The following is an 11,646-nucleotide window of genomic DNA, read 5'->3' on the forward strand; positions in this document are numbered from 1 at the left end:
AAATGCGAGAAATGTCAGGTCAAATGTGAGGAAATGTCAGGTCAACGCCGGTTCTAAATGTCGAGTCAAATGCGAGAAATGTCCGGTCAACGCCGGTCAAAAGTAGAGTCAAATGCGAGAAATGTCCGGTCAACGCCGGTCAGAAGTAGAGTCAAATGCGAGAAATGTCGGGTCAACGCCGGTCAAAAGTAAAAAATTCGGTTAAAATCGGTCAAATGCCGATCAAATCATCTAAAATCTGACGTACTTTAGTGTTACTTTTTTGTATTATATCAATGATAATAGCGATTATATGTACAAATTTGCCAACTTCAGTCAATGTCCGTCTCGGCAGCTGTCTCTACTTCGTATCGACATTTTAAGATTCTGACTGTCTCGACCCATCTCGCATCTTTTTCAACCTTGTAGGGCTCTCAGGGCTCAGAAATTAAAATAAAAATCACACACGAAATACATGAAGGCAAAAAAAAAAAAATAAAAAAAATAAATAAATAAATAAACAGATTCGAGTACTATCTTAATCTTATTAAAGGGTACCATTTCCAGTGTTAAAAAATACCCCCCACTTAACCTAGTTTCATTTCGTACACACGCAACACAACCTCCCTTTCTTTCTTTCTTACGATTTCCATTGTTTGCTTCATTTGCATGCCAAACACTTATTCCATTCACAAAATCCAAAATGTTGACTGATTCAGAGCTTTTGCAACATCTTCACCATGTCCTACAAACATCCGACCTCGATACCGCCACCGCTGCCACCGTTCGCCGGAGACTTGAACAAGATTTAGGTATTGATTTATCTGATAAAAAACCCTTTATTAGACACCAAATCGATTTATACCTTCAATCTCACTATCACAAGGAGGAGGAGAAGGAGGATGAAGAATCAGAAAATGTGATTGATAATGATGCAAGTGCTTCTGATGATGAAGAAATTGATGCAGAGGAGGAGGAGGAGGATATCAAGACTAATAAGTGAGTGTATATAACTATATATGTATGTATATATGTGTTTTGTTGTTGATACTATTGTTTAATTTAATGGTTAATTTATTGGATATTAATTAAATTGGATGCCCTAATAATATTTCTAGGTTATAATGTGACATTGGTGGATATTGATTATATTTGTAGTTAGTCAAAATGTGGAGTCAATTAAGCAATAATCTTGGAATCTTATTTAAAGAACCATGCTTTTATATGGATTTGGATTAGGTTATATCTGGAATTTTGTTAATTGTCAAGTGTATAAACTAGTGGATGCTAGTAAAGATAGGTGGACTTATAGACAAGATAAGGTTGATTGATGAATCTTACAAAAATGGTCATTTGTGGATAAGGATGTATAGCTAAATGAATGCAAGGTTTATACTGAGCTAATTGGCCCATAAAAGTCACCTTCACTAGACACTTAACTATACTGCAGGACTGCAGCAGCTAATATCCCAGTTACATAAGTTTACTAGTTTAGACAAGTTACCTGATATGTTCACCTTTGCTCTCTGTTATGCAATAAGTGATTCTTATATTAACTTAAACCGAATTCCTGGGTATGTTTAATGGCGAGGTTTATACACCGATACACTTAGGCATTTCTATATTCATAATGTTTGTTTGCAGTCGAGTCATTACTAGTGGACTATTAAATAAATGTATACGAGGAGAATTATTTGTTATCTTCTAATATGGAAACTAGAGCACATATTAATACTTTTCTTGTTATCATTTTACTGGTTTAATACATACATCTTGGTGGATTTGAGGATTTGCAGAGATTGTAGCACAAAAAGATTTAGAATAATATGATTTGGATTATTTTTTTGTATTATTTTGGTTTTATGCCGAACTTCTTATTTTATGTGGAATGTTTTTATTTTATGCAAATATAAAATTGTTCGTGAAACTTTCGATATTGCTTTGTTTAGCTGTTTGCTATTCGAGTAAATTAATTGATTCTGCGGTGTTTATATCCTTATATTTCTGAATAATATTCTTAACTAATTCAGCTTTATTGTTTTGTTATCAAGTAAGCACAACAAGTCAACTCCAGATGCAAAGAAAAAGGGAAGGGGTTTTAGCAAACCATGTGCACTTTCTCCCCAACTTCAAAAGCTTATCGGAGAGCCCGAGTTGGCCCGAACTGAGGTACATTACAATATACTTGCAAGTTGCAACACGTATATATGCTTCTTAAATGTTAGTATCTCAACTGCGCTGTTCTTGTTTATTGCTTCAGGTTGTCAAGAGAATATGGGCTTATATCAAAGAAAAAGACTTGCAAAATCCACAGAACAAGCGAAAGATACTATGTGATGACATGTTGCATGAAATTTTTCGTGTCAAGACGATCGATATGTTTCAAATGAATAAAGCACTTACCAAACATATATGGCCAATTGACGAGGAATATGGTATTAGCTTTATCTGTTTATCACCATTTAGACCTGTAGTCAAAAATTTTCTTTCTTGAAAGCACATGTAGTCACAGTAGTTCAAAGATTTTGTTATACTAATGAGTATCTAAAGAAAAAGGCTTGTGATATATAGAATAGTTAATCTAGTCATGTGAATAAGTTATTAAAACCGACACTCTGAAGTCTGAACCATATGCGGTTATACAATCTATGATAATGACAGTTGAAATATATGTTTGGAAAAAACTAATTTTCGATTGTTGATTCATGTTTTGTTGCATGGAATATCATATTCTGTGAGATGAACAAACATTGTATTGTCTTAATTTGCAGCTAGAGAAGAGCCTTCTGACAAGCCCAAGAATGAGAAGCCCAAGAATGAGAAGCCCAAGCATGAGAAGCCCAAGAATGAGAAACCCAAGCAGAATAAGCGAGCCAAAGAAGGTCATATATTTTTGAATTGAGGATTTATTTAGAAATACATGGTCATTTTTTCTAGAAGTATTACTGATTTTTTCATACTTGTTTTAACAGATGAAGATGAGCCGGAGGAGACGGGAAAGCGGCAAAAAGCAAAGGGTTCGGGATTTGCTTCTCCAAAGCCAATATCAGGAGAGCTGGTGCAATTCTTGGGCACGGGTGAAAATGAGCTATCTCGTGCTGAAGTTGTGAAACGAATGTGGGAATATATCAAGAAAAATAAACTTCAGGTGCTCATTTTAATTATTTCGTGGAATCAGGTATTTTTTTGTTGTTGTGTATTTACAAAATTGATGACTCGAGGTATACACTATATACACTTCTAATCATAATTTAATAAGGAGAATAATTTGTCACATACTTTTTTGCTATCAAAATTCTGGTCATATGTATCTAGTTATTTCTAACAATGTTACTACTCCCATCTATGAATTAAAATCCTATTGTTGGTACAACTATTGTTTAAGTGAGTTGCTCATGTTTTTTTCTTTTTTTTTTTTTTTTTTTTTTTTTTTGCAGGATCCATCTGACAAAAGAAGGATTTTGTGTGACGATAAGCTAAAAGAACTATTTAAAGTCGACACATTCATTGGGTTCACGGTTTCAAAGCTTTTGACAACTCATTTCATCAAGGAAAAGGAATAGCTAGATGGTTTATCGATGAGCTAAACCGGTTTTTGTGGATTTTGTTCTCATTGTGTTTCAGAAAGTGTAAATATACGATATCAAAGAATACTAACGAGTTGATCAATGGTGCTTTCTACTTTTTGATTAACATTAACATCATTGACAAAAGTTACCAATTTCACTCATTATTTTCATGATTCTTAGTTCCTGTGTGTACTGTGTCACGGGATCATCGTTATGTTGTACTCATATCATGCTTCGATGTTGATCTATAACTTCTACTTTTGGTTTGATGTATTTTCCTTTTTTATATGCTGGTTCGTTAGCATTTGTTAATGGAACTGTACTTTAAGACTTGCAAATTTGAGTGTTCGAAAGTGCAAGGTCTTCTAAATTGTTAATGAAACTTGAGATTTTATAATAATTGTAAATCGGTTATAACTGCAATAAAATCTACGAAGTTAATTATACAGAGTTGATTTTCATTTGGTAAACAACTTGTATTGTGTAAGAAAGAACTGGTTTTATGATAAATAAGTTTTTTCACCCTTCAGATATAAAAACCCCGAGTATCATTGTAACACAATTTATTCTAAAATAGTATTTTTATTTATTTATTTATTTATTTATTTATTTATTTTAAACTCGTTATGTGTTAGAGCACTTGTAACGCAGTGTAATACAGATGTCACCCACAACCTTCCACAACGCCATTAGTGGGGTGTTCCGTGACGTTCAGCCCAAGGTTTTCGTTGTCTGAATATGAATACAATTTTGTAGAGAATTTTTCATATTGTTGTTACTTAAACCCATAGGGTCGGACTAACAAAATTGTTTTTCACTAATGGACTTTTTTTTTTTTTTTTTTTTTTTTTTTTTTCTCTGTTTTCATTTGCCTCTTTACAGTTTGGATACCAAACTATCTTATCAAAATATTTACAAAAAAGCATTCGATGTTTCTGGAGGGGTGTCTGATTTCTATATCTCCTAGAAACAGACCAAATTTCAGATTAAGTGACAAAGAAACAACAAATTTACTTACTGAATTAAGAGTTGTACAAAAACAAATAAAGATCCTTCTACAAATACACACTAACATCGAAGGCACAAGTAAACACCATCTCTTAAAGAAACTAGGATCCCGATAATGCTGTATAATGCCCTAAACTACCCTACTAATGTAACAAAAATGTGATGTTACCAGTAGAAAGTGCTTCGCCTGAGAAGACCTCCCAGTTTGCCCGTACTTATTCTTAATAAAACAATCCGGCCTACAAAACTTGACTTGTCTTTCATGGTTGGAGTGACCAGTTAATGGAAATACGATATAGATGATACGATCTGTACCAACCAAAAAATTCAAGTATCAATAACTATCAAAGGCAAGGAAGAACAGTTATATAAATTCAAAATAACAACAAAGGGAAAGGAAAAAAAATGGCATGAAAGTATTACTAAGCTTAGAAGACTTCTTCTGTCTTATTTACTACATTTTACTATTAAAAGCAACAAGAATAATATGATAAAAAGAGGCTTTAATATTTCTTCATTTATTACACATCAACTATGGATGCTGTATTTAGTTGTCATTCATTTATTACAATACACCAAGACGATACTGTAATTAGTTGTGATCAACTATGGATGCAACTTTCTATTAGAGTTACAATAAAAAATATATCAGGACCAATTTCAGCATATCCTTCTATATGAATGCACACACACTGATCAGTTTCAACAATTAATATACTAGTTATCCAAAACTTCTACCGGTAAAAAATATTAAATTTTAATCTTAGATACATACGAATAAACTATAAAGTGGGTAGGTACACGACTACACGTGTACACTATAAGCCTATACAGTATGCATTGACATACAATGGGACGAGTACCTTGCTTTATTAACACTTGGACTATGTACATGTCCATCTTTAAATATTTACACACTACACATAAACTATATAATATACGTACATATATACATAATAGCTAAAAGTAGAGCAAATGAGCATGGCATTGAGTTTCACCAAGTGATACAATAAAAGCCAAGTTCAAATGGGAAATCTTAAAAAAGTTCGTAGCATGAGTCTAAGTATGAGTCCTTTTATATATCTTGCTGGATGTAAAAGTCTTACCTCTTTGGAATATTTGACGTAATGACGCCATACACTTACGCTCTAGGTTCATGATCAGCGTGCACACCCTTCCTAGGCTTCCTGTACCATAAGTACAGAAACCATAGAGTCCTAAACAATCCTCCATTTGCAAAGTGTGGAATGAAAATGCGTCCCCAATAAGGATAATACGGACCCGGCAATTTGATCAACGTGAAAAAAACCAAATTAACATACAAATGCCAAGGAACTTTTGCATCCTGAGACAAGAAAACAAAGTTTAAACCACAATGAGGAATTTAAAAAAATAATTATGGCATTGAAGGACAATTAATTAGCCTTTAATTTACCTTTAAAAATGGAGATAATTTTAAAGCTCTGTCTCTCAACACCCCAGCTACAACACCACCGATAAGTATCGGAAGAGGGATCAAAACTAGCTTCCTTTCATGAGCACAATACGACATTTCGCTAACAGAAGTAATTGCCATTACAGGTACGTATAAGTATTGGATGACTACCAATACAATGTCGATTATAAGTTGTGTAAAATTCTCCAAGGTTCGGGTCCAGGGGAAGCTTTTGACTTCCTGGGGAGAACTATCCCACAGTTTTGTTGCCTTGTTTATTAAAAGGTCAAACTTTGACTTTCCATGTTTGTCTGGTTGTGACGCTTTCATATTACTTGTACACAATATCTTTGAATGGGTTTTTCCATACGATTGATGTGACCAACCCTGTGCCATAAAAAGAGCTTGGTTAGGCCGGTTAAGCCAAAGAAATGTGTGCAAGTATAATGGATGCACATCACAGAGAACACATATTTTTATCAATCTCTTCTTCACAAACATAATCCGTTTTAATTTTAGTTTTGAAAGTCATATGTTTGATGTCAAAATCAAAGCATATATTGTTAAAATGAAAAAAGGGAGTACTACATTCTCCAAGCTCTGCTTTAGCATGTATAACTTTATCATAAATTATTTGTGTACCCAAAAGGGCATTCTGATTTATAAAGAAAAATTACGCTTAGAGTAAAATCTAATGCAAGAACTACAATCAAATGATGAGCAAAACCATAGAAAAAGATATGACTGACAATAGATGAATATAATCAAACCCTTTCTAATTTATAATGCAAAAGACACCATTTCAAATATCCAAAATTTCCAGATTGACTGTGATGCGTAAGACTTGTGGATTACCATAAACATGGAAGAGATGATTACTGAATATTTCAGCCAAAATTTTCAGAATTGTACAAAGTGTGATATTTGGACGAAGATGGATAAATACTCACCGACAATGAGAATAGTTATCAGAAAAGATTTTAAGAAATGTCGTTCCACTTGAACCAAACTGGAATAGACACAACAATCAAAAACTAGCTGACCGAATATATTTAGGGTGTGTGATAGAGAACACGAGACCACAGAGGCATTTTGTGATCAGTCAGCATAATTTACTTCAAAGTCGATTCACCATGATTGGTGAGTTAGAAAAATCCAGGCATGTCAAGGTAACAAATTTTCCTACTCCTTTGTCAAGTATTGGAATTTGACTTTTTTGAGAACATAGTTCTTAAGAGCATATACTTGCAATTTCATGAATGAAAACACCAATCTCTTCCCCTTTAGGAAATCCATCAAAATAATGCTTGTATGAAATGGGGTTCGAAAGCTCCCCGAGTCAATTAGCGACTTAATATTCATGTCAGATTGTATCTTTAGATAAGATATATGGACTATGGTTTGCATTGCATGTGTCACCGAGCAACAACAACAACAACAACAAAACCCAATACCACATGAGTGGTGTATGGGGGAGGTGAGATGTAGACAATCCTTCTCCTATCCGAGAATAAAAACAAGTCATTTCTCCACCCAGAGTGAAAACACTCTCAAAAGTAGAGAAAGTCATCCCTCTCTCTATTCGACGGATAAAGAGATTGCTTTCGAGTGGAACTCCGGCCAATAAGTAGGAATTTTTTTTTTTTTTTTTAAAAATAGTAGAAATATATTAAAAATAAAATTGAGACGCCATGAAAATGGTAGAATCAAATTTCCATGGGTTTTAAATCCTGTCTGTAATTCAATTTAGGCTCTATAGTACTGCAATCAAGTCGCCAATAAATCGACGCTTGCTGTTGACTTAAAAATAGAGCCGACTGCATGTGTCACCGAGCATAAGCTAATAATCGTTTCTTTTATTACATCGATGTTTAAAGTTTATATCTTGATATGAATTTTCTGCACATTTTATTAGCTTCTCTCAGAGCAATAGTTATCCTTGAATAATCACACCAATAACTCCCTCCAAAACCTAAGAATTCAAAGCTATGTAATACATAAAGGTTTAGCATTGCAGGTCAAACTATAAGTTCAGTTAATCTATTTTGTTAATATTAATTCTAAAACCTTTTTTCTTCCAGTAACTTGCATTATAACATGTTTTCATTATACTTGATCAAACAACACCATATATTTAATTCTAAATTGATCATACCTTAAATTGAAAAAATTAAAACCTAAAAATGTAATTAACAGACGACGGAAAATAATTAGAATACCTCGCAAAATTCAGTAAATCAACAGTTACGGACGTACCTTAAACGCCGTTACAGACGGAGAATTAAGCTGAAGAGTTATGCGAGATGAAGTTTGTAAGCATGTCGATGGATTCAGACAGAAAACGGACGCCATTTTTGCAAGGGTTTCTCGCTCTGCTACTTCTGATTTTAGGATGTCTAATCTTTGAGCTAATTTCACTTTGCTCCATAAAGTTTCATAGTTTTTTGTTTAGGTCCTTATAGTTTAGAATATTAAGGATTAACGCTAAAAACAACAAAATGAGTATTTTTCTGCTCACTTCAAAAAATATATAAACATAAACAAAACAAAAGACATTACACCAATTACTGAGAAAAGAAATGTAAGAAAGACCAGCCTATTTTTGTCATAGTCGGTTTGTTTTCTAGCTTCGGTAGTCTTTATTGTTGTTTTTAGTTTTTTTACACGTAAAAGCTCGATTTTAGTTAACTTTTTGGTTTTGTTTACTGGTATCGAGCCTTTTTGTGGAGTCCCTTTTGTATCTCGGTTTGATTTTATAATAGTTTTTGTTCTTTTGCCAAAAAAAAAAAGAAAAAAAGACCAGCCTATAATACTGAAAATACAAATACAATCATTGGTACCGATACTTTGATTCGATGTTTTTTTTTATTACTTGTACACCTATCTGTATACTTTATTAAATGATTATTGTAAAAAAATTCCGATTACTCGCCGATTAATCATCGTTTACTCATTTTAAGAGTAATCCGTTTCGATTTTTCAAAATACTTTTAATTAATCGTTCAACGTTGATTGATGGGTCAAAATCGAATTTGATAATAAAAGTCGGTAAAGTCTAAATTGGTCAACATTTTACATGAATTTAAACTAGAACTTTAATGTTTTTGAATAAAATGAACAATTTTGAACAATTATGTTAAAATTTATGTTTATTTTTATGGTTTTCTTGTATATTTACACGTATAATTTTTTAAATTTAATATTTAAATGTATAAAGTACAATTTGATTAATTTTCGAATTTCCTAATACTCCTACCAAAATTCCAACCGATGGGTGATCATTAGATATATGATCCCCTTAATACATAAGTTTCACAAATGGTACACATATGACATAACAATATATTACATAACAACGATTTTGAATGTAATTATTCTTTTAAACAAATGCATGGCGACACCATGCAACATCTTGAGCAAAGAGCCACAGCGAAAGACTTGTTAAAGACCTGAGAATAAACACTAATGGTACAACTTTGAACATATTTGTTTGATGCAATAAAGTTAGCCGATTAAACTTTAGCGGGGCTGAAGTGATTAAATTCTAGATTTATTCTAGATTTACTTTAAATCCATCAAGAAATTTACATTAATACCTCAAAATTTTAAAACTTTGGGGAAGCCAGGACTCTCTATAGTCTATTAGTCTATACCCCTTTAAGAGTTCACATGGTATAAAAAATGTTAAAGAAACTGTATTTTTTAATTTTTAGAAATGTTTTCTATATTATAGGTATTTGATATTTGAAATTAGTCATATAATTTGAAGTGTTTTATCATCTATCTACAGTTAATATTAAATCCTATAATGATGATGTCATTATTAGGCTAATTCCTTTATTAAGAAAAAATTAAAAAGAAAAAGAAAAAAAATCTAAACATGGTTGGTGATATCATTAATCTAAATAATTTTGAATTAAAGTTAAATCTTATTAATTAATTATTATTATTAAATCTTATTAATAATAATTTTAATTATTAAAATTAAATAATTTTGAATTATTTTAATTAATTATTTTGAATTGAGTACAAAAAGGTATAAAAGCTAGACAAAAGAAAACAAATTCTAAATTTATATTTTAATTTAGACTTTTAAAATAAAATGACAACCAATATTATCTGTTATGATTGGATGTAGATTGTTTAATATGCATTTTAGGTGTTTGATAAAATGTTTAGCTGACGAGTTTTTTAGTCGAACTCTGTGGTTCCACGGGTCATTAAACTAAATAACTTTAGCATTTACGTTCACTTAATACCTAAAACATATCATTAAACTGTTTCGTTTAAACAAACTCGTAGTTTCACGGGTCATTTCACTAGTATTCATATATTTTTTTAATTTGAGAAATCATTTCATATTCTCTTTATCAATACTGGTAGAAAATCGTGCAACAAATAAACAGAAACAATATTACTGTAATATTGATATCAAACGCGCCCTAAGAAAATAATGGCAATATTCCTTGTTTATTTAAACAGCTTGGTAGTTTGAGTACATATATGAGATATCCTCGCGATCTCGGTGTTAATCCCATTAACAACATATCATTTGGTGGTCAAGGAGAAGGGTGGTGTCGGATCTCGGTTAAGTCGCATGCATCTGAATGGAAATGATTTTCTTCTTCAATCTTATTTATTTACCCGCGTTTATGCATGCATTGTTTATTTATTTCCACCAAATGCATCCCATGTTTATCCACAATATAGTACACAAAGTTCATAAAATAAACGGTATATGGATTGATGAAACATGTATATGGACATATGGTGTCCATTCATGAGTTTCAAAAGCCATATATTAATTTTAGGTTGCCCATTGCCACACACTACATATATATATGACACATACTTGTGTTATAAATACATTTAATATAATATTAATAAAAAAAATAGGCAGATATTCATATATAGTGATACTCAGAGTTCAAGTGAATGATTACGATGCTAAAAATTGTAGAAAAGAGATGGTAATGAATCAGAAGCTGGAAATGTGTATGCAAATAATGAAATTAGCATATGAGTTCTTGATGGTACCTGCTCATTGAGGCAGTTGATTTAGTTCTTCATCCAACCATTAAATCACAACATATCTACTCTTTTACACCCTCTGTTGGTGCATAATCCCAAGTTCTATTTTGTAATGAGTTCTATTCGTATTGTATTTTCTATTTCAGTCGTGTAAGGACTACGTCATTAATACATTGTGTTTGGATTGTTTAATATAATGACGTGAAATGGTTCGAGCAGTTTGGTTGGCTGCTCAGACCATCGACCGATGGTAGAGACCATCGGTCGAGGGACTATCACCATCGGCCGTAGGTCCCAGACCACCGGCCGATGGTCACTGTGATTATATATAAATACGGGTTTTGGGTTTCATTGTTAGGTTACACACTCAATACCCTTTAGCCATCGTAATTCTCTGTGATTACAGTCCCAGACCAAACCCCAACCGAATACAAACATCTAGGCGTCGATTATATCAACATATTGTTGGTTAGATTGATCCCGAAAGTGAAACTCGTATTCGATTCACCCTAGTTATTGTTTTCCGCCTTTAACCTAGGTTTTACGTTTGATCTAAGATCCAAATAACGTCTACAAAGTGGTATCAGAGCTGTGGCTTCCTGATCAAAACGTTTTTGAGTCGAA

At 32.5% G+C, this 11,646-nt stretch overlaps 1 protein-coding gene and 1 pseudogene across 1 annotated transcript; one reads left to right on the plus strand and one right to left on the minus strand.

Annotated features, from left to right (window-relative positions):
• The first annotated feature begins 574 nt into the window (after positions 1-574).
• LOC139873107 (uncharacterized) lies at positions 575-3,782 on the plus strand (annotated as a pseudogene).
• Positions 3,783-4,547: 765 nt separating this feature from the next.
• Positions 4,548-8,377, minus strand: LOC139873410 (uncharacterized). The gene is made up of 4 exons (XM_071861340.1): positions 8,248-8,377; positions 5,992-6,378; positions 5,663-5,901; positions 4,548-4,865 (listed from the first exon to the last, which is right to left on the minus strand). The coding sequence occupies exons 1-3, from the start codon at positions 8,341-8,343 to the stop codon at positions 5,698-5,700; spliced, it is 687 nt and encodes a 228-aa protein (XP_071717441.1). The 5' UTR covers positions 8,344-8,377; the 3' UTR covers positions 4,548-4,865; positions 5,663-5,697.
• Between the last annotated feature and the right edge of the window lie 3,269 nt (positions 8,378-11,646).

This window comes from Rutidosis leptorrhynchoides, chromosome 10, assembly GCF_046630445.1.
Source record: "Rutidosis leptorrhynchoides isolate AG116_Rl617_1_P2 chromosome 10, CSIRO_AGI_Rlap_v1, whole genome shotgun sequence".
In the NCBI taxonomy this organism is placed as follows: Eukaryota; Viridiplantae; Streptophyta; class Magnoliopsida; order Asterales; family Asteraceae; genus Rutidosis; species Rutidosis leptorrhynchoides.

Excerpts from the sequence above, each read along its gene's own strand:
- LOC139873410 (XM_071861340.1), bottom strand. The coding sequence starts at position 8,343 with ATGGCGTCCGTTTTCTGTCTGAATCCATCGACATGCTTACAAACTTCA. Across the intron at positions 6,379-8,247 it reads CGTCTGTAACGGCGTTTAAG|GGTTGGTCACATCAATCGTA; the intron begins GTACGTCCGTAA and ends TTTATGGCACAG. Across the intron at positions 5,902-5,991 it reads AATTATCTCCATTTTTAAAG|GATGCAAAAGTTCCTTGGCA; the intron begins GTAAATTAAAGG and ends TTCTTGTCTCAG.